Source organism: Bos grunniens, chromosome 16 (assembly GCF_055505025.1).
Source record: "Bos grunniens cultivar Pamir isolate PY7600 chromosome 16, Bosgru_T2T1.0, whole genome shotgun sequence".
Classification (NCBI taxonomy): Eukaryota; Metazoa; Chordata; class Mammalia; order Artiodactyla; family Bovidae; genus Bos; species Bos grunniens.
Window position 1 is genome coordinate 18,059,551 of NC_141180.1, and position 22,810 is coordinate 18,082,360.

General features: G+C 46.8%; 1 protein-coding gene and 1 long non-coding RNA gene across 7 annotated transcripts in view; one reads left to right on the plus strand and one right to left on the minus strand.

Annotated features, from left to right (window-relative positions):
* LOC147356263 (uncharacterized) overlaps nt 1–22,810 on the plus strand; it is a 179,864-nt gene that overhangs the window by 155,079 nt on the left and 1,975 nt on the right. The window contains exons 2-5 of the long non-coding RNA XR_015143171.1: nt 9,598–9,711; nt 15,951–16,336; nt 17,214–17,490; nt 21,462–21,595. This is a non-coding gene — a long non-coding RNA (uncharacterized LOC147356263). The remainder of the gene's footprint in view (nt 1–9,597; nt 9,712–15,950; nt 16,337–17,213; nt 17,491–21,461; nt 21,596–22,810) is intronic.
* The window catches only part of CACNA1E (calcium voltage-gated channel subunit alpha1 E), a 675,786-nt gene continuing 658,286 nt past the window's right edge, over nt 5,311–22,810 (minus strand). For all 6 annotated transcript variants that reach the window (XM_086343500.1, XM_086343501.1, XM_086343503.1 and 3 more), the window contains 5 exons: nt 21,459–21,570; nt 18,487–18,615; nt 17,272–17,452; nt 15,977–16,167; nt 5,311–14,192 (listed from right to left, as the gene is read on the minus strand). In XM_086343500.1, the coding sequence (XP_086199626.1) occupies nt 13,662–14,192; nt 15,977–16,167; nt 17,272–17,452; nt 18,487–18,615; nt 21,459–21,570 (1,144 nt within the window). In that variant the 3' untranslated portion in view covers nt 5,311–13,661. The remainder of the gene's footprint in view (nt 14,193–15,976; nt 16,168–17,271; nt 17,453–18,486; nt 18,616–21,458; nt 21,571–22,810) is intronic.

The following is a 22,810-nucleotide window of genomic DNA, read 5'->3' on the forward strand; positions in this document are numbered from 1 at the left end:
GAATATAATCAATCTGATTTCGGTATTGTCCATCTGGTGATGTTCACTTGCAGAGTCTTCTCTTATGTTGTTGAAGAGGGTGTTTGCTATGACCAGTTCTCTTGGCAAAACTCTGTTAGCCTTTACCCTGTTTCATTTTGTACTCCAAGGCCAAATTTGCCTATTACTCCAAGTATCTCTTGACTTCCTACTTTTGCATTCCAGCCCTCTGTGATGAAAAGGACATCTTTTTTGGTGTCAGTCCTAGAGGTTCTTGTAGGTCTTCATAGAACCGTTCATCTTCTCTGGCATTTGTGGTTGGGGCATAGACTTGGATTACTGTGATGCTGAATCGTTTGCCTTGAAAATGAACTGAGATCATTCTGTCATTTTTCAGATTGCACTCAAGTACTGCATTTTGGATTCTTCTGTTGAAGAAATTCCATTTCTTCTAAGGGATTCTTGCCCATAGTAATAGATATAATAGTCATCTGAATTGAATTCGCCCATTCCTGTCCATTTTAGTTCACTGATTCCTAAAATGTCAGTGTTCAATCTTGTCATCTCTTGTTTGACCGCTTCCAATTTACTTTTATTCAGGGACCTTATATTCCAGTTTCCTATGCAATATTGTTCTTTATGTCATCAGACTTTCCTTTCACCACCAGACACATCCACAACTGGGTGTCATTTCTGGTTTGGCTCAGCCTCTTCATTCTTTCTGGAGCTATTTCTCTGCTCTTTTCCAGTAGCATATTGGACACCTACTGACCTGGGAGGGGGGTTCATCTTTCAGTGTCACATCAAGTAACATGGCTGCAGGAATTATTCGATGTATAACTGGAATTTGGGTCCAGATCTCTTGCTTTGTGTCAGTGTGTTTACTGAGTTGTGTTTACATAAGGCACCCTTTCCCCCTCTCAAAACTTTCCCAGCCCACACTGTACTCCCATCCAAGTCAAGCCATCAGATCTCAGATTCTAAGGGTGAGGAAAGCAGTATTTCCAGTATGCCTGGGAACTGGGCCTGGATTCTATCCTTTATTTCTGGGTCCAAATAGTTTGATGTCACAGCTCTTCCTTTGAATTCCTTTGATGCAAGTAGCTCTGTTTTGTGCTTGGTCTTTCCCTAATACCTCCTGAGACTGTTGCAGGGGAGTTAGAAATAGGCTCTGGGATGGGATTGAGGGATGTGAAGACTCAGATATTTTGTGCTTTTATCAAGGAAGATAGTCCATAGCTTTCATTAGATTATCAAAGGAGTCTTCTGGACATGTGAGCAAGAGAGCCTCCTCAGTATTTCTCCGCTGTTTTCTTCTTTTTTGAAAGTTGTGCTAGGGTGGCTGGAGCCTCGTGTGGTTTTCCAGATTCACAGGAGACCTCCTTAATCTCTGGAAAAACCCTGTTAGAGTTTTTCTAAATCTTACATCCCTCACGTATGAACTGGCTTGGGCCAGAATTGACACCTAAGCTCCTTCCTCCGTTAACATTCTGGTTCTATGATTTCCATATGTTACAGAATCACTTAAATATCAGCAGCTTGAGGCTATAGGTATTTTATGTACATATGTGGTCCGGCATGCAGAAGCAGTTGTTTAGTCTCCAAGTCCTGTCTGACACTCTGCGACCCCATGGACTGCAGCATGCCAGGCTTCCCTGTCCTTCACTATCTCCCAGAGTTGCTCAAACTCATGTCCATTGAGTTGATGATCCCATTTAGCCATCATGTCCTCTGTCGCCCCTTCTCCTGTCTTAACCTTTCCCAGAATCAGGGTCTGTTCCAATGAGTTTGCTCTTTAATTAGGTGGCCAAGGTATTGGAGCTTCAGCTTCAGAATCAGTCCTTCCAGTGAATATTCAGGGTTGATTTCCTTTATGATAGATTGGTTTGATCTCCTTGCTGTCCAAGGGACTCTCAATAATCTTCTAGAGCATCACAGTTTGAAAACATCAGACCACAGATTTGGAAACAAGGCCCTGAGGCATGAGAATCTCCTTCCTGGATGGACTCAGTTGTTAACACATGTACCATTAATTCCTGAGTTGCTTCTTATTTCCAATTGCCTTGAATATTGCTACGTTCATGTGTATGAAGTATTTTTAATGTTGCCATTTACTTTATTGCTACTTTTACAATTACTATCTCCCACTAATGTTTCTCCCATTTTGTTATTAAATGAAAATGGAAATAGAAGTGAAGAATAAGCAAATTAGGGCTTGTTTCTCAAACAAAACTGGAGGCATTATTTAAAAATATATAATAATGATTTGCTTACTTTTTAAAGTTTAATTTATTTCCTTCTCATTAGAAAGCTATGGATCAGATTGTCCTCTGTGTTTCACTGACAGAAGGGGAATGCCCACCCAGCATACTCTTCTGTAGGACTTCCCTGTAGCTCAAACGATAAAGAACCTGCCTGCTGTGCAGGAGACCAGGGTTCGATCCCTCAGTTGGGAAAATCCTCTGGAGAAGGAAATGGCAACCCACTCCAGTATTCTGGCCTGGAGAATTCCATGGCCAGAGAAGCCTGGAGGGCTACAGTTCGTGGTGTCTCAAAGAGTCAGACACGACTGAGCGACTAACACACACACTGAAGGGTTAGGTTTCTTGGGTTTAGGGGAGCTGGGGAGTGTACTTTTATGTGACAGTGATGACAGGGATAGTGTTCCCAGACTTTTATCAAGTGCCTATCATGGGGCAGGCCCTGGCTATTCTTTCTTTCCTTTTTGGGGCTAGGGGTGGACACAAAGGTGTGTGGGATCTTAGTTCCCTGACCAGGGATTGGCCACACACCCCCTTTATTAGAAGCACTGTGTCCTAACGACTAGACTTCCTGGGAAGTCCTGGCTATTCTCTTTATATGCAGTAACTAGTCTGGTCTATACAACCACCTATGAGGTAGTTGTTATATTTTTTCCATTTTATTTTTCTAAGATTTTTTTTTTGATGTGGATCATTTTTAAAGTCTTTATTAAATGTGTTACAATATTGCTTCTGGTTTATGTTTTGGGTTTTTGGACAGAAGGCATGTAGGATTCTAGTTCCCTGGCCAGGGATTGAACTCGCACCCCCTGCACTGGAAGGTGAAGTCTTAACCACTGGACCACTGGGGAAGTTCTTATTGTTCCATTTTAAAGATGAAGAAAGTGTTAGGTTAAGTGGCTTGCTCAAGGACCCACAGGTCATGAATGGTGGTGCACATTTGAACTCAGTTGGGTCTGACTCCAGTACCTGCTTTTACAGCCTCTCTTCTTTCTCTGTGTTGCTTCATATGCTTGAGGTGTTCTAGAGCTACTACACCTGTGACTCATCCAAATATTTTGTGTTTAAGGAACTGACATCTTGGTATTTGGTTTGGGAGTTTTCCTAGCTTATCAGCAAAGGAGCTTGGTATACAAGTAAAGACATGTTTTTAATATTGTAGAAAATTTAGGTTAAAGATCATGTGTTAGGGTAACCAAGAGATGCTCAGAATCATAATACAGAAGCACCAGAGAGAAGTTCAGAATAGTGTCTGTCTTTGTTTATATATGTTCCCTAGTGCCATTACCCTGTGAAATACTATGGACCTAAGCTCTAGATGAGAAGGGAACCAAACAAACCCTGTGGAAATTCCTTGCAAACCACCCTTTGCCTGAACAAACCAACTGGTAATACCATAAAGAATGTGGGTAAGGAAGACTGTGGCTGACATTCACTCTTCCCAGCTCCCACAGTGATAGAAACCATGGGAAAGACATTGTGACCGGAAAACACACAAAATTTGAGTTGGACAAGAATTTAGAGGTTTCCACTCCAGCCTCCAAGGACCTAGGCCGTTTTCTCACAGTTGAAACTATCCAAAAATGTGATGCAATAATGCTCACTTAACAAAATTATGTTTCTTAGGGCTTCAGAGTTTATTTTTGATGGAACTGCAAAATGGGGGGCTTACTCTAGAATTTTGGGTTTTACTTAATTGATAAAAGAATTATTCAAATTAAAATACTAAACTCAATACTAGGAGTAAGAGATGATGATGCGGAGAATGAGACAAAAAGTTGTTCTCAGCATGGAAACTCAAAGGGATCACTGAACCCAGGGACTGATTCTTTGTATTAAAGGAGCCATGATGTTAGATGAGGAATGATATGAGTGGAAGGGAAGAATGGACAGCATTTCCTGAAAATCTTGGGGAGTCTGCTCCCTCTTGAACTTGGAAGGGAGTTGGTATCCCATCATCTTCCCTCCCTTTCGGGAGGCAAGTTGATTATAGTTTTATTCATGAAGCCCTGTGTTCCATAAAGAGATTCTCTGCCTTCTTTTAGATAAGAGTGTGCGTGTGTGTATTATATGTGTGTGTGTATATATATATATATATATAATTTTATTTGGCTGTGTTGGGTCTTCATTGCTGCACAGGCATTTCTCTAGTTGCGGTGAGCAGGGCTACTCTCTCTAGTTGTGGCACGTGGGCTTCTCACTGCAGTGGCTTCTCTTCTGATCTGTAGTTGGATGCATTATTCATTACACCACTCGCCCTGTGCAGTGGCTTCTCTTGTGACGCACAGGCTCTAGAGCGTTCAGGCTTCTGTAGTCATGGCATATGGGCTCAGTAGTTGTGGTACCCAGGTTCTAGAACACAGACTCAGTAGTTGTGTTGCATGGGCTTAGTTATCCCCATGGGCATTTGGGATCTTCCTGGACCAGGGATCAAACCTGTGTCTCCTGCACTGGCAGGTAAACTCTTTACCACTGAGCCACCAGAGAAGCCCTCTGCCTGTTTTAAAATTCTTCCCCCAGAAATGGTATTTTTCTAATCAGAAAAATCTGCCCAACTTTTTCAGCTTCAGGGAACCAGTTTGTCTGGTTATTTATTTTTTATTTCCTCTAAGATGAACATTTATAATACAAGAAAATCTTCTAGGACAGGATGTCCTGGAACTTTGGGAAACCCTGGAATTCCTCATAACCAGATGGGTTGAGCAGACATCCACATCTGGAAGCTGTTGCCACTCCCATCCCCCCTTTCCTACTGAGCATCCCTGAGAGCAAAGTTTCACTCCCATGATCTACTTTTTGAGTGGGAGCAAAGGAAACACATGGTTTCTCTGGTGGCTCAGACGGTAAAGTGTCTGCCTGCAATGTGGGAGACCCTAGTTCTATCCCTGGGTCGGGAAGATCCCCTGGAGAAGGAAATGGCAACCCTCTCTAGTACTCTTGCCTGGAAAATCCCACGGACAGAGGATCCTGGTAGGTTACAGTCCATGGGGTCGCAAGGAGTCAGAGACGACTGAGCGACTTCACTTTCAAAGAAACACATTGAATGAGAGAAGGAAATCAGGCTGATGAATTCTTTACAACAAGGTTTTATTTATTTTCTTGGACCACACCCCCCCAAAGAAACATGAAAGTTGTTTGTCTTTCTTTAATTTTTAATGGTTTTCCTTTTGGATCCAAACGAGCATCTATGTTACAGGATATCCACCTGGTCAACATGCAGTGCTGAACTCTGGCTTTGGGTGAGATGCACCGATACTGTGGGCGGGCCAGCACTGGCTGCCAGTCACGCACGTCACTGAAGGGGCATCAGGCTGGCACGCCACACCGCAGTGGATGCTGCCCGTAAGGAAGCATCTGGAGTGCCTTGACTTGCACGTGTTTTCTAACACAGGTGGCAGCGTTTTAACAGCCTAAGGCAGAGCACCCAGTTTCCCGTTCGATCCTATCTGAAGTGCGCATCCTGTAAGAGCAAACCAAGGGGTGGAATGTCCTGACCTTGGATCCCAAAGGACAGAGGGTATGACCTGGACACCCTGTTGTCCATTTCCTTGCAATGTTATCCTCCGAGGCTACTAGCAGAGTGCCATGTGGAGTCTGACATTTATTCATGATGAAACTCCTCTCCTGTGCCACTCTCTGCCCCTCTTCCCTTTACCCTCCCCTCCTCCCTCTCCCCTCCCACGACACTTGTGCCACACGGAAGGTCAACAAAATCTGTCCACTGTTGGCACTACTTTATTGAAGAGCAGCTAAAGTCACTGAGGTTGTCTTCAGGCTGCTTGAAAGCAAGAACCTCCTTTCTCTCCATCTCCCAAGTCTGGAAAATTTTTTTCAGGGCTCTATGAATCCTCTGAGGCCTTTAAATCCACCACGTAGAGTGGAAAGAGGCCGTCTCTAGTACCATGCTGGTCCGTGATCTGGCAAAAATGAGGATCCCAGGTCACATGCCTTCCTCTTTCTGGGACCAGCTGGTATTTCCCACCTTAACCTTGTCTTTGTTCTAGAGTTTGTTTTTCTCACCTCTACCCAACTCATCCCAGCTATGAGATGCTCCACATACTAACTTTTTTAGATTTTTCTCCTCTGTTTGTTTTTATGTGTGAGTTCTAAATCATGGACTCAGTTTGAGTGGAGCTGGCTGGACAGCTCTCTAATGCCACCAAGAGGGAGGTTCCTCTGCAATCAACAGCACTTAGGGTGGCTTTGTATAAATTTTGGCTTGGTGACAAAACCCCAGGATAGAAAAACACTGATTGATGTTTGGCCTGCAGGCTAAGTATATATCTCCATTGGTAGCCATTAAAATACAATACCTATGTTTTTAATAAATCTGTTGGAATCTGCTTAACACTATATAGCTCCCTATCAAATGTAACTAAGACCAGACTACTGTAGACTTTAGTTGGCAGTTAGGTTACATTGTTTAGCCCTCATTTCCTGTTACCTTTATTTTTAAAAGTTGATTAATGGCACTTTGAAGTTTTGGGGTGTGTTTTTTCCTGCTCATCCCTTATCAAGGTATCTAATAGGCTTGCTTTGAGTGGCGGTTCTTGGTGTGATGCAGGCCATCGCTAGAAGAAATTAGAGTATTGGAAAGAAAACTGAGTCACCAGAGAAGGTCAAAGTTGAATTTGGTAGCTTTGACTTAGTCCCCTTGCAGGTTGGCCGGTCTTCCTCTGAGTGAACCAAGAAGGAAGTGGTACTGCCTGGTATACATTCTAGAATCTGGTCCAGAACACAGAGAATAATCCATTCTTATCTCTGACAAACTGGCAGAACACACACACACACACACACACACACACACACACACACACACACACACACACACACACACACACACACACACACACACACACACACACACACACACACACACACACACACACACACACACACACACACACACACACACACACACACACACACACACACACACACACACACACACACACACACACACACACACACACACACACACACACACACACACACACCTCCTTCCAGATTTCCAGTGCTGAGTAGGAGAATGTGTCTCAGGAGGATCCTACATGTTGTGAGCATCTGACCTAAGACTGGCTCAGTGTCCACAAAGATGGCACTGGGAAGCTCTGAGCATGAACACTCAGCTGCCTTCCTGGATTAAAAACAGAAAGTCTGGATTTCTGTTGTCATTAGAAAGCTAAAAAAAGGAGGAAGGGGAAGATGGGAAAAAATAGAGGGTGAAATTAAAGCAAATCCTGGATTCAGGTTTCACTAAACATAAAGTTTCTTTAAAAAAAAAAATGCTTAGAGCAATGCCAAGACTAAATGGAATATAGGGAGTGAAGACTTTTCTAAAGTGATTTGTAGAGAATAAGTGCTTTATTAAAATGCTGAGTTATTAACTTACTTCCAAATACTTAACACATCCACGAACTAGCCAAGCATTAGTACTTTAATTTTCCCAATAAGGGAAAACTTATGCTGAAGGCATAAGTTACTACAGAAGGCTGGGGTAGCATTTATTATTTTTGACTCCCAATAATTTTCATTTCCCAAATTACTATGCCCTTAAAAGTTTTTTTTTAATCTTTTCATAAAGACATAAGTTTTGTAATTATTAAAGATGTCCTATAAAAATCCCACATCCATTTTATTATTTCCTGGGCTTCCCCTATGTTTTCATAGTTTTTCAGTATTCTAGATGACATATTAAGTCCCTAAAAGGAAAAGAAACAAGAGACAAAAGCTGACTTAGAAGGAAAAAGAAGATGAAAAGGAACCCAGAGAGAGAAGCTAGATTTGGTACTGTGTAACCTCAGATTTTTGACTTAAGTATCACATCATTAAACTGGACAGAAATTAATTCCTAAAGAGAAGTTAATTTAGAAACACTGCAGAGCACGTACTTATCCCTCCCTGCTGTTCTAGAGTAGGTCTTGTACCAAAAAATGCAACTAGCCAAACCAAACCAAAATCCAAATTAAAATAAACACAAATTCCCTTTTCTCTTTTTACCTGATCCACTCAACTCTTTCAAACCCCCAGAAATAAGAATTCAAACTCAGTAATTTACATAATAACACAGCTTATTATAAAATCCCTTCTTGCATTTAGAAGGTCAAGATACTAGCCATGTTTTTGGCATGGGGTGGGGAGGGAATAGAAGGAAACAAGACTATAAAAATAGGCAGTTTGGGGACAGTCCAGCAACGTGATGAGACTTTAATCTGAGTTCCATTCCTGCTTCTTAACTGGTGTGAATTTTAAGGGCAGCGTTCCAGGCCCTTGGGTAGGATGGGAGAATCTATGAATCTGTTCTCTCTGGCTTGGAGTGATCTAAGATGCATAAGCTTCAGAGGCTCAAAGCAGAACGGACTCGAGAGAAGAAAAAGACGGCCATCGGATACCAAGGATGGTTCTGTCTTTTCCTAGTCTTTTGTCCCCCTGCCCCACAAGTGGTATGTCTGTGTTCTCTGAGCGGGTGAACTGCAGCACAGGGCAGCTGACAATCACCGTGGCAGGCTGGAGGTGAGCCCACCCCTGGAGTCAGCAGAGAACCATTGGCTGCTGCTCTGTAGGGTTATTAGACCTGGCTACGATGTACTGGGTGGTTCAGAGAGGAAAAAACAAAAATCAAAATGTCCACACAGCTGACAGGGGCAGTGTTTATTCATGTAGGATCTCCTCTGATCACCTCGTGGAAAGGTTGGGTCATAGCTCCTGAGTTAATCTCATTTGGCTTTTGTTAAAATAAGAGCCTCTAGTGTGGATATACAGTTATCCAAATCTGGACCTGACTCCTTCTGGGTGGCTGGAGTTAAACCATCATGCCCTGACTGTCCACTTGCAGGGGGCCCACGTCATCCTCCTTTCTGACAGCATAAAGTCCCCTTCTGAAACTCCAGAACAGTGCTCGGTGTTCTGGAATTCAGGAGAGAAATATGAACAGGACAGATGAAAAGCAAGTGAAGAACAATCTACCCCAAGGCGTGGACATGTCTCTCCTCACCCTGATTTTTTGCATACACTGGCACTGGGCCTTTGAGGATCACAAAACATTAACAGACATGAAACTGGTACGAATAGCAGCGAAAGTTCCTTAATCTTCAGGTCTCATAAAATCCCTGCAAAATAGGTGACTTTCTGCTCCCCTCCTGTGATACATATGCCCTTTTCCAATACAACCTTAAAAGATGAGGTAAGAAATTAAAGAATTTCTCAATTTATCCCTGGCATGACCCACTAAAGAAATAGTCTGTCCAAAAATGAGACATCCAGAGCAGGCTTTAGAAATAAGGATGGAGTAAAAAAAAAAAAAAATTGCAAACTTTCTTAAAACATCAGATTATTCAATTTTGTTTCGTTATTCCAGGAGAGACCTCATTTTCCTGCAATGGGCGTTCATCGAGTATGTGGACATTTTATACACACCAGCAGCAGTTCTACAGCTTATACTGTTTCTGATCATCTCATGAATAATCACCAGGTGAGTCCCGACTGTATTTCATAAGATTCAGGCATGCCCGAAAGGGCAGAGAGCCCAGCAAATAAGCTTGGACTGGGTGGACTTAACATGATCCTCTGGAGAAGGGAATGGCTACCCACTCCAGTTTTCCTGCTTAGAGAATTCCATGGACAGAGGAGCCTGGTGGGCTACAGTTCATGGGGTCACAAAGAGTCTGACATGAACACAAAACCTTCTCAGGAGCTGTGTCACTGCTAATATGTGGCAAGATGAGGGCTCTGCTGGGAGGGCATCCAGGCTCATCACAAAGCCCGTGCTAAAGAGGATGGGTATGGAGGATGCGTGCCGGCCAGGTGGTGGAACATGGGTCTTCTTGTGATCCCTGTGTCAAGGGAAGGCAAAACCAGAAGATCTGGAGTTCAGCTTCAGAGAACTGGTGGTATCAGGGATCTCGGAACCTCATAGGAACGCTGAATGGGGAGAAGCAAACCCCAGAATAGAAACAGATTCCTCAGCTAGAAGAGGACACAGCCCCACATTGGGCAGCTGTTTCACGGTTTACATTGAGCGTGGGGGACCCTCAAGGGTACCGTCCCTTCACAGTGTAGGTGATTCTATCCTGACCCCAGCTCACAGCGCACCTTGGCCTAGAGCTCTACCCCCTTGTCTGAAGGTCTGCTGGCACTTGGCCCCCTCAGTGACTGAGACTGGCAGAGGGACAAGTATATCTATAAAGAGAGAAGAATTTCCCACCAGAAGTCTGTCTGGAGCCTTAAGTGAAGAGAGGAGTATCTATATACCAAGCTAGTTAGAATCTCTCTCTGCCTTGGTTTCTTTTCCTTCTCTTTCCTTCCCCCCCCCCCACTTCTTTTCCCCATCACCTCCCTTCTTATTTTGAGGGGATCCTGAAGACTCATATTAGCAAAGGAAACTGGACACGTAGCCGGAGACTCTTCTGAGGGCACCTACAGTGCTAAGCTTGATCATGCTGTGTGCCTCAAGCAAGGTGGTGGTCCACCTGGAATTTTTCAAGATGCTGCCATACTTTTTAATGCAAAGAGAAGCAGAGGTTTTGCAATTCAAAGGGGGCCTCTTCCCAAGGGAAAGAGGCAGAATCTGCTACCAAGGAATGGATCTCCTGGTTGGCTGTGACAGGCAAGGTTTGGGTTCATATTTATTCAGAGGTGGAAGGAAACCGTTATAAGATTATGCTAATGTGTTCCGTGACTTAACAGAAAATTGCCTTTTATTTTCTGGTCTTAATAGAAGGGCAAATGCAGGCTAAAGGATAAGGAACCTGATTTCTCGGTCAGGGGAAGTGGAATAAGAGATGAGTTGGTAAGTTCATGTGTACTTTAAAAAAAAAAAAAAGCCCAGGGGGCTGGCCAGGGACCTGCATCTATGGTGCGTGATACCCCCTCTCTGGGACCAGGTGCTCGTGTGGATGTGAGTTGAAGGAGTTCAGGTGTCCAGGAAGGCTTCCCGGCACAGCACACTGAGTGTCTGTAATGTCGTGTGCAGGCAAATCCCACTTCTGGTAATTTTGCCAGCCTCCATGTCTCCTGTCGCCATGGCGTAGGGGTCATTTCAATGCCTTTTCTCAAAACCCAGAGCGACGGGCTAACTGGGAAAGCTGCATTTCCAAGGTGGAAGCAAGCAGTTTTGTGCAAAGCAGCCCATAATAGCAGCACTTGGGCAGGAAATGACACTGAGCGGAGGAAACCTTTAAGACAGCACAAGGCCCCACGTCTTGAGTCTCAGGTCACAACTCCGCCTCTTAGGGTCTGGGTGCTACACGGTCCCGATCCCAGTGACCCCCGGGGCACACGGGTGTGCTGAGCCAGAGAGGAAAGGGGAAACAGTGCTTCAGAGCCGGCGGCCTATGTGTCTGCCTCACTGGTCTCCTGCGGGGGATGACTTTGGTTGTGGGCTGACTGTGGCCAGGAAGCGCCATCCCTGTCTAGGGCAGAAGGCAGGGCCATTACAAATGATTTTGCAGCCACAGCGTTGAATCTGGCTTTTCAGAGCTGATACAATGATACCTTCTTTCTATTTCAACAACAAAACAAAGCAAAAAAAAAAAAGCCCCAATTTCATAAGAAAAATAACAGCCACTGACTGCTCTACCTAAGAGGTGAAGTCTGCCAGGGCTGGAGGAGGATAGAGTATTTATCTGCTATAATCTCAGCCAGGGAGCCTCTGAATCTCCCCAGGGAGAGCCCCAGAAGGCAGGCTCCATCCGCTCCTGGCTGGGGGAGGAGGGCCCTGCCTAGTACCCCGCCTCCAGGAAATCCTTCCACCTAATGGTGATGGTGCTGGGGAACTGGAGAGGGGTGTAAAGGGATGGTCCCCGAATGGATAATTGATACAGTGAAAGGAGCACTGATCGGCCTAGAAAGGACTCTCTTTCTCAATGCTTCTGAGTTTGGGGGGTTAGGAACAAGGTCCTGAGGTTGTCTTCTGCTGAGCTCCTACTCCGGGAAGGGGTCACACCCAGGGGAGTATTCAGGGCCACTGGGGCTCCACGCATATCACTTTGTATTCTGAGGCCCCACCGGAGCCTGCTTTGCTAGAAGCAGCAGCCCAGGTCTAAGCTGAGGTATATTTTCTCATCACCTTAAAGAATCCTGACAGACTGATCCTCAGTCACACACCAGCTGCAGAAGCTGCCCGTCCGAGGGTCCCTCCCTCACAGGAACGCCTCGGTAAACTCAGATTCATCGAAGCGTCTCTGGTTTCGGCCTTTCTCATCTCTACGGAAGCCCCTAGCAGGTGAGGTGTAGCCCACCTTGTATAGGTGTGTGTGGCCCTCTTGGGGGGTGGCCAGGCCCCTGGCACTGGGCTCACTGGCCTTGGCACGGCAATGGGCCTGCTCGTGGACCAAAGTCTGGGCTGACACTCAGCCAGTATGTGCGAGACAGTGCCGCCCCGCTCCACGTACCAAAGTACCGCCATACTGGTTGGAAAACTGACCCTTGCTGAATCCCTGAAGTGCCCCTGCCACAGGGCTCCCCTGTGCCTGGCATCTCCCAGGCTGAAGCCTGTTGTGGCATGGGGCACCAGCGCTAAGGCTGAACTCTGTTATCATCTGGTGTCCTGGCCACACCGATTGTTACATACTCTGAGAATATCACCCTCACCGGAGCGCCTCAGGCACCTCCCTGGACTAGGAGGGCCTGTTAGCCTATCCTAATGAACACAGCACCTCCTGAGCGGGTGACAGGCTCAGACAGGACTGTAGCGACCAGCATCCCAGCTCTCCGCGTCTCCGCCCCTGCCTCTATAGTGAGGGCTGCCAGACTATGGCTTGGCTCATTCAGACCAGCCCTTGCCGCTGCCACCACGGCACCCCGACCCCTTCCCCTTTGCTGCTCTCCTCCCTCTCTGCCTCCCGCCCTTGACATCCGATGCTCCTGAACTTGGCCTGTGCTCCTTGCGGGGAAGCAAGCCACAGGGAAACGCGTGAGATGCTGTCGCGGTGGCCCTGGTGGCCGTGGTGCTGGCTGAGGAGGAGGAGCTGGTGAGGGAGGCGATTCCTCTCCCGGGGTCTCCACGACTCCCCCAGGGAAGAGCCAGAATGTCTCCCAGGCTTCCTGGGGCAATGGGCACAGACACAGGCCGGCTCGATTTCCCCCCAATGGCTGCATAAAACTGGGAAGGGGGCAAGGGGAGGCAAAGCCATCCCGTGTCCCTTCTCCCCTGGGAACAACCCTCCGTCGTTCTTGTGTTTTCTTTCCCCAGCAAAGAGGCAGAACTATGGCAGTGCCCATCTTGCAAAGGGAAATAGAGCGATTTGGTGGGTTTGAGTGGTTTGCCTTCTGTCCTTCCCCTCCTCTCCTCTGATAACTGCGCGGTGTCCTTCCAGCTCCTTCCTCCCTCCTCCTCCCCCCCGGGCCGCACTGGCTTCCCAATTCGGGTCTTGGTTTTTCTCCGTTTGAGAGAAGAGCATGCATCGGAGGGGGGAGCAGCCTCTAGCATTTGTCGTCTTCTTCCGTGTCACTCAGGAGGTCGCTGACAGCTCCGCACGTCGTGCCCGGTCCAGGCCCCCCGCGCCTCCGCCGCCGATAGTGCCCATTGGGCATCTGCCAGCTGTGCCGCAGGGGCGGGGCCGAGCCGATGGTGTTGGACCGGCCCAGGCTGGTGGCCACGGCTGCTTCAAAGGTGAGCGTCTCCTCCTCGCCGCAGTCCGAGGCGTGGGAGTCTTCGTGCAGGGCCAGGTAGGGCTCGGAGATGTAGCGCTGTGGGGAGGGGTGGCCCTGCCGGGGGTTGGAAGACTCGGGCAGGCCGGCGTCGTTGCTCTCCAGAGCTTGGGAGGTCAGTGGGGAGCCACCCTCGCTCCCATCAGCTGGTGGGGAGATGCTCCCAGCGTGTCTGATCAGAGAGCTGTAGGAAAGGAGGGGCCGAGGCTTGGGAGGGACTGGGGGGAGCTGCCGCCGACTTCGTCGTGGGGTGCTGGAGTCGGAGACAGAGGGGATGGAGCTCTCACTCAGGGACCCCGTGCCCTGTGTGGCAGGAGACACATGGCATGTTAGCCTGGGTTTGGCATCCTCCCTACTTGAGACCTGGTTAAGCTCTCTAACCCCTCCTACCGAGAGCCACTGGAATCCCCCCGCCCCGCCCCGTCATTGGGTTGGCCAAGAAGGTCGTCCAGGGTTTTCAGTACCATGTAACAGAACGCCTGAACGAACTTTTTGGCCAATGCAATACCAGTCACAGCCACTCAGGGATGCAGAGATGAAAGGAGACTGAGGAGCCAGTACTACTGGGCGCGTCAACTTTCATTATGCTTACACATCTCTGTGCTTCCCTAATGGCTCAGCGGGTAAAGAATCTGCCTGCAATGAAGGAGACACAGGTTCAATCCCTGGGTTCGGAAGATCCCCTGGAGGAGGAAATGGCAACCCACTCCAGTATTCTTGCCTGGAGAATCCCATGGATAGAGGAGCCTGGCGGGCTATAGTCCATGGGGTCACAAAGAGACACAACTGAGCAATAAGCACATGTGCCTCTCTGGCATCAGAAGGTCTGGCTGGGGCCTGAGCTCCTTCATTTCTACTAATAACAAGCTCTCAGATGTTTGTTCCATGGAATAAAAACATTGAGTAGCAAAGATTCAGAAAGCTCTATCACATGGCACACTAAAAGAAAATCTTGCAGTTTTAGGAAAGACAACTCCATGGAAGGTGAATGAGTGCCCTAGAGTTGCTCTGTCTGGGGTAAGTTCTTGGGAATTGGGTCTCAGGACATAGCAAATACCTTCCCTCATCTCCTTCTTCATCTGTGTTTTCATTGGTGTGCTGATGTTAACTTGGCTTGTACACCCAGCTACTCATCTGCTGGTTCAGGCCTGACTTGACCTACTCACCTAGTCCCCAAGGTCCCTGAGATGGTAAACAGACCTCCAGGGAGGCATTTCTCAAGGTGTGTGTGACCTAGGAACCATCTGCTCGAGATCTTCTGGGAGATTCTTGGGTCATTCCAAGTGCAGATTTCTGGGTTCTCCTTTCTGGTGAGTGTCACTGGTGAAGCAGAAGGGCTCAGGAATGTGCAGTTATAACAAGCCCAGGTGATTCCATTCTGCACTGAAACTCACCAGCACTGCTCTAGAAGTACCCTTCTCAACAGCCTCTAAAAGCTGTCTATGGAAGCCCTTCCTCTTCCCCATTGCCACTGAGTGGGTCTGCCATCTGGCCTCTGACAGCCTTGGAGTGAGGTAAGGCAGGGAGCCAGGGATGGCGGTGAGGAGGAAAACAGGGCCAGGGAATGTTTTCACACAGCTCTAGTAGCTATTTCTTAAGACTGGGCTTTGTTTCAGTAACAGGGCAGAAGGAGAGATGGTCTTCCTCTTGGGATAGCTGGAAGCTAGATAAATGAAATTGGATTGATCTTTTGTATCCTGTGTTGAGAGAGGAATCACCATTCCAACCAATACTAAGAATCATGCAATTAGCCAAAGACATTTTTTTTGCCTTAAAAAATGTTCCTTTCCTCTGAAATCTGCCTGAGATATTTATGAACTTACTTGTTGTGACTTTGATTTCTGAGGACCCAGTCAGACTGACCCCTAGACACCACTGTCTTTCTTGGGGTACTCTCTGATTTTCTGTGAATTTATATCATTTCTGAATACATAAGCATTAAGTAGCTAACCTCTGTGCCCAATGGATATCGTTTCCTGTGAAGGCGAGGTCTGTGTGAGTGCTGGATGCACGCATTTTGCATCCAGTGTTAAAAGCCCGCCCTTCCCTGTCTTCCTGCAGAGGCTTGGCTTCCTCTCCATGCTCACCTGTCTGTTGGGGGTCTGTGACCTGCCTTCACTGGGAGACCGGGACTGATGGCGCTCTGGGGACTCCCAGTCAGCCTGGGTCCCTCGCTCCTCGGAGTTGCAGCGGGAGACGTCAGGAGAGAGAAGATGCTTTCGCTCTTTCGATCGTCCCCGCTCTCTGCCCCCTGAGCGGTGGGTGTCGGACTTGTGGCCTATGAGAGATGAAAAAGCAGTGAATCATAACTCTGCCATCCTGGCTGCTGAACAACTCTTACAGCCTGAGACCAAGCCTCTCAAGGACCCTGACTTCTGCAGGCATGTCAACAGGTGATCTGAAAGGGAGGCAGAAGAGAAAGGCTGGAAAATTAACTTTGTGAAAAGGTAAGTATGCAAGTTGTCACTGGAAAGACTTACAAATCCAAGGATGCAACTGTTCTCTTCTGCTTCTGTTTGTGCTAGATATAATTAAGGTAGAATCTTTGCCAGCAGTGTGGCCCAAGAATCCTCTAAACTTTTTAGGGGGAAAATGGCATTAGGGGAAGGGAATTAAGAAGCTGCTATGAATGAAATAATGGATAGTTACTATAATGTCCTGAGACTGAAGTCAAAGGATTTCACTTCTACTCAGGAAGATCCCCGGGAGGAGAAAATGGCAACCCCCTCCAGTATTCTTGCCTGAGAAATCCTATGGACAGAAGAGTCTGGCAGGTTACAGTCCATGGGGTCGAAAAGAGGGACTGAGCATACACGCTCCTTTTCTGCCACTTACCTGCCCCGTGATATGGCGCAGGTCATTGGTTTTTTATCTTTCTTTCTTCGTTTAGTAAAATGAAGAAACAGCTTGAATAGCTATTTGGCTGAAGAACAGCTTGAACCAAACTAGTGATTTTCTGTTTTTATCAATATGACCCCTTCCCTTAAGACACAAAACTCAAATACATAAACCGATTCCAGGTAGCATTGTCCGGGTTGAAATGGAGTTGGTGGGTGAAACCCAGAGCCTGCCAGGGGGTCTCTAATACATACCTAAGGCAGAGGAGTGGTTTGTAGAAGCCCCTTGAGAAACCTCCACTTTCATGATTTCTACAGCCTGGTCTGGCAGAAAGAAATCTCATTAGCCTTTGTGATGACTAGGGAGAGTTTTGTTGCTGTGTTTCATGATGTGAGTCAGATAGGGAACCCTTTTGATTAAGAAGCATTCTTCCTTCACTCCTATAACCCTGTCTTTTGTCTGGATTCTGTTGCCATGATTTTTCAGTCCTCATCAGGAGCAGCCCTTCGAGAGCAGGAGTACCGCAGAGTGAAGACCTTCTCACCTGAGTCCGAGTTCAGACGGTGGGCTGACAGCCTCAGGGAGGAGTGGTAACTCCGGCGCCGGGACTTGTAGGTGTTTTCGCTGCTTCGCTCCATGGAGAATTCCTCCAGCCACGAGGAATTTGAACGCTTATCGCGAATGGTGGAAAATGAACGTCTCATGGAGCTGGGGTCTGTCACCACCTGGAAACATGAGCCCCCGCCCCGCCCAGGAACACAAGGTATGGATTAATTACTGAAAGAGTCTAAAAGTAAGGAAGATAGAAGACTGAGAGGGTTGAAGATTGCCAACTGTCACCTCCCACGACCCCGTCTTGTTCAGAGCTTATGCTGGAGGAGGCTGTTCCAGAAAGCATCTTTACGTTAGCATGGTCACCAGGCTGTTGCAGGGCTCCTTGTCATGCTCAGGGGAGCAGGGAGCTAAGCGTCCTCTGCAAGCTGCCCAGAGCCATCTACCCCAGGGACCCAGCCAGGACCTGCCGTGAACCTTGAGCTGCTTTGAAATAAGTGAGGGCTACTGTCAGAAAGTCTCCACGATGCAAGAGGCATGGCTTTGCCTTTTTGTATCTTGCCCTCCTCAGAGAAGGTGCTGCCCTACAGTGCTAGAGCTTAGGAGAGCTGGTAACTGAATAGATACCGCAAGGCTCCTGAGAATGCATTGCTCTCTCCATCAGTCCCACCCCAGCTCCACATTAAACTCGGGCAGTCTGATTTGCCACAGATATTAAAACAGATCCACAAAAATTTCTTGTCGCTGTCAAAACTTTGATGTAAGACAGACAGACAGAAAAAAAGAAGCCAGGAAAACAGACAAAGGAATGAGGTGTGGTCTGTGCTGGTTAGGACAGACAGTCCTGACACAGAGCTGTGTGTAAGTAACTGCATATGTGCTAGAAGAGCCAGGAACAGAGAAAAGGAAGGAAAAACCCATGGGGAACATCCTGGAGAGTACTTCTTGCCTAGCCAGTGGAGTCGTGAGGATGTGGAGCCCATCCAGCGGCCCCGCCCTTTTGCTGGCTGGCCTGTTGTGGCTAGACTGTCATTGGAAACACAGTGTGGAGGAGCATGGTCCGCAGAGAAGGCCCATGATCCAGCTCTTAGAGAGGCGTGGGAGCAAGTCAAGGGCTCACCTGAAGATGTCAGATGTGTTTTCATAACCCACCTATTCAATATAGCCCAGGATGCCACTGAACACAGCAGTGGTGGTTGCCTTTTACCTGGGGATCCACAGTCAGGCGTGGCATAGAGGATGCCTTCCCAGAGCCCGCATGCTCCTGGGTGTCCGAAGGAAGGTAGATGCCATGGTTAGAGGGCTGCACGCTTTTTAATTCACTAACCTCTGGCTCCTAGAAATAAACACACAGCCAAGCTTGTGGGAATTGGTTCCATCCCATAGCTTCTCACTTTCAGTGGATGATTCTGCCTCCTCCATAAGAAGAATGGCTTTCAGAAGAGAGACATCCATCTCTAAGGTCTCAGATGTAGGCATACATAGGTTTGTGTTTCTGTGTGCACATATGTGGTATACCAGATGTCCCAAAACAGAAAGTTCTAATTAGGATTCAGAGGTAAAAGATTATCTTTTCTAGTTAAGGACCATCTAAATTATTACTAAACAATGCATCAGATCTTACCACTTTATGAAATTTACTTTCTGTAAGTTGCTAGTGTTGGGTTTATTCTTTTAATCTGAAGAATTTGTCAATTAAATAGAAAGCAGTGTTTTAAGGAAAGTCACCAATTTCTGAAATCTTAAGACATGCTTTTAAGAGCTTTCTTATGATTAAAACCAAAAAAGGGTGTGGGTAGCCATCTTTCAAGAATGCTCTAGACTGGTGCAGTCCAATAGAAATATACTGCAAACCACTTATGTAATTTAAAATTTCCTAGTAATTACATTTTAAAAGGCAAAAATAAATATGAAAAAATAGATTTTGTTTAACCCAATATATACAGATATTCTCACGGCAACATATAATCAATATAAAAATAAGGTATTTTACATTTTTTGGCACCAAGCCTTTGACATGGTGTGTATTTTTACACTTATGACATATCTCAGTTTAGACTAATCACATTATAAGTGTTCAGTTACCACATGTGGGCAGTAGCTATTGTACTGGACTATGAGAGCATTTGAGAGCTTTAAGAAGTTGGATTGGAAATCTCTAGATTCCTGCCCAAATCATTTAATTTTCCTGGTTAAGGAATGTTAGTTTGGCAAATGTACATGCTCTATATAGACAGCTAGTATCACTGCATAAAGAGTAGAACTGCTTTAAAAATGTTTATCCTGGCTACCCAACAAAGAGAGCTAGGAATATTTTGGACATCTGGAGATTATACCAGAAAAAGAGCATTTTATATTTAGGAAATGACACCCTGAAGGCATGGGTGTATGAGTAGGGTACTGTTAAAGTTAAGGGTGTCTAAGACACCCCCTTGGCCTCCATGACTGTTTGGCCGAGGGGTCCCTGGTGTGAATGGGAAGCACTGCCTTCACGGGACAGGATATGTGCACTTGAGTTAGGGTGTTTGCAGCGTATGCTTTATATAGTACACATGTCCCACCTGAAACATGTGATAATGCTGCGGTCTGTGTGGTAACGATACTGCGCTCTATGGGTGTCAGAGGTGGTGCAAGACACACACAGATCACAGCCATGCCCCAGGACGCGGAGCAGGAGCACACAGTGGTGAGTGTGTAGCACGGGCTGACACCTGAACTGGACTACAGACACTAGGACTGACAACGAGATGAACATAGATCCAGAAGGTGCTGGCGCTACAGCTCAGCCCTGGGGAGCCTGCAGGGAGGATGATGCAATAAAGCCTCCCTGTGAAAGAAAGAACACATGATTGAGATTTTTCTTAGCAGGCAAGCCATAAAATGATGAGAGGTCCCTTTAAACTGTCGGTACCAATTAGGCCAGGGCCTTGGTGCCAATTTCCTCAGAGAGGAAGGCAGGGAATGACTCCAGGTATTTTTACCTACCTTACCAAGAACACTTTCAGGCTGCCACTCACACACTGAGGGGAGGGGAGGCTCTGGTCTGGTGGTCTCCCCAGTACAGCCATCCATAATTCCAGGTTTCCTCAGTCCCAGGAAATAGAATCACTCATTTGCTGGTGCTACTGAAGTATCTCTTCCCTTCCAAAGGGTACCCATCCCATCAGACATGCCACTCACAAGCAGGCCATACCCACATTCCACCCACACATCCATTCGCGAAGCCCTGGGGTATGCAGAGGCATGCCCTGGGAGCGGTCAGAAGAACACAGGGATGAGAAGGGGTGAGAAGAACACAGGTGCATCAGAATCTACGTGACATGGAACTCACTTAAAACAAACTGTCTATATAGACTGTTGCAGGGGTCAGGTCTCACCCCTTTTTCTCTCCAGACCAATCAACATCTGGGCTTTAATTCAAAGCTCCAGAGGGAACTTGACCTCACGGCTTCTGAACTAATAATAGTAAAGTCTGTCATCTCTGGGAATCCTATTTTAGCTTTGTATTAGTAAAATCCAAAATTCCATCTGCTCTCTTATCTCTAAGTTTAAACTCTATTCAATAGAGTTCTTGAAAATCTTTAGGTTCACGAGCGTGATCTTAGAGACCTCTTTGAATGTATTTGATCTTGTAGAATTGTGACCACAAGGGCCAATTTTTCTGAACCCACACAGAGCAGAGGCATGAGATTCTCCTGTATCTCCCAGCAGACAGCTAGTCACTGGTACAGACCACCCCCGAGTTCTCCAGGAGGCAGGTGGCATTCCTAGGCCACATGACTCTGCCTGGTTGGTGCCAGTCATTCTTATGATGACTCATCCTAAGGCTCCCAATCAAAGGCAAGATTTAATTTGTTACTTCTGTTTCTCCATGTGACGCCCAGGGACACAAACTAAGAGAGCTTGGCCTGAAGCATTATAAGTTCCTGCAGCAGGTAAGGGGCCTCTGGGGTTTTAAAACCTGAAGAGGGAGCATTTGTCAGAGAACATGAGAAACTCATCCAGGAAAGTGGAGATGGCAGGAAACTCCCAGGGTAATTGGTTGGACTATCAGAAAGGTGTTTCTTTCTTTTTTTTTTTCCTGATGGATCATGGTTATGGACTAGAACGTGGAAAAAAAAAAAAAAAAAGAGTGGGAGGGATTAGGAAACCAAGGAAGTAATTTTTGAATTCATTCACCAGAGATTGTTGTTCCTGGAACTGTCCATCATCAGCTGGGTCCATACAGGCCAACTGGAATATTTCCTGCGGGGAGAGTGGACTCATCGAAGGGTATGCACTCCGGCCACTCCTGCAAAGCAATGCCACGTTCAGAGGTAATGTGTGCATGAGAGAGAAACAGTCATGACATAACTGCCGTTACTAATTCCCACCCAGACAAGACTTTCTTCCCAGCAAAGGCAATACCCTTTAGCCTTGGCTAGGTTGTAAGCCTGTCAGCTTACAGGTGGCTAGCCTTGGGGGGGCGGGGGGCGGGGGTGCAGAACACTGGAAAAGAGAAACCACTGTTTTCAACCTGCATTTGGAATGATTCGTCATTTTGCTGGCGACTGGCATATCTGTGACAAATGACATCATTTGTCACACTCAGCCATATGGAAGACCAGTGCTAGATTGTAAACCTGTTTCTGCTCAGCTTCTCCATTCGGCGGAAACATGCCATAGTTTAAACAGTGAACAGTTTGTTTAAATATTAAGCAGTCACGGTCTTTTAAGAAATTTCCTCCACTCTCAGTAAGAGTATGGTTCTATTGTGCCAACATCCATGGCCAAATGAAACAACTGAATGCCATGAACATTTACTGAAGGACTGCTCTGTACCAGATACTGTGTCGAATGATGTCGGAGGCGATGCTGAAGATGTGACAACATCTGGGTCGATGGCTACGTAGGAGGATGCTTTGGTGGTGATGAGGTAGAAGGACAGAGACAAAGTTGGCCAGGTGTTTAGGGTCCTCTGAATGAAAAGTGCAGAGACCTTTTGCCGTGTGCCTATGAGTAAACCACCGTTTGGTACCTGCAGACACTGTCAGCCAATAAGATCCACCCAGCTAGTTACGGAAAAAAAAAAAAGGCAGCCAAGAACCTGTCCTGAGAATATGGCCACTGCTGCCATCACCATTAACTGCTACGAACCCCCTTTGCCCTAAGCAAGCACGCAGCCTGAGCTTCCTCATCTCGAGAAGAGGGACACAGTGATGCGGCAGCGGCTCGCAGTGGGGTCAGAAGGGAGAGATGAGATGGGAAGAGCTGCTGCAGGGTCTGTTGCTATATGACTCTTGAACCCACTGGAAAATCTGAGGCCTGAGCAAGGACTGCAATTACTTAGAAGTAATTCATTAGACTGGGAGCACAGGGGAAGATTTGAAGAGCAGGTTTTTCACCCGACCTGTCCCCTTGCTGCTGGTGAGGGCTTCTGCTGAATTTTCACAACTGCTAGAGAGCCATCTGCTATTGAAACAACCGCTGAAATGTCAATCCTCCTCCTCCTCCTCCTCGGGCCTTGGCTTGAGAAACACAGGGAACAGATG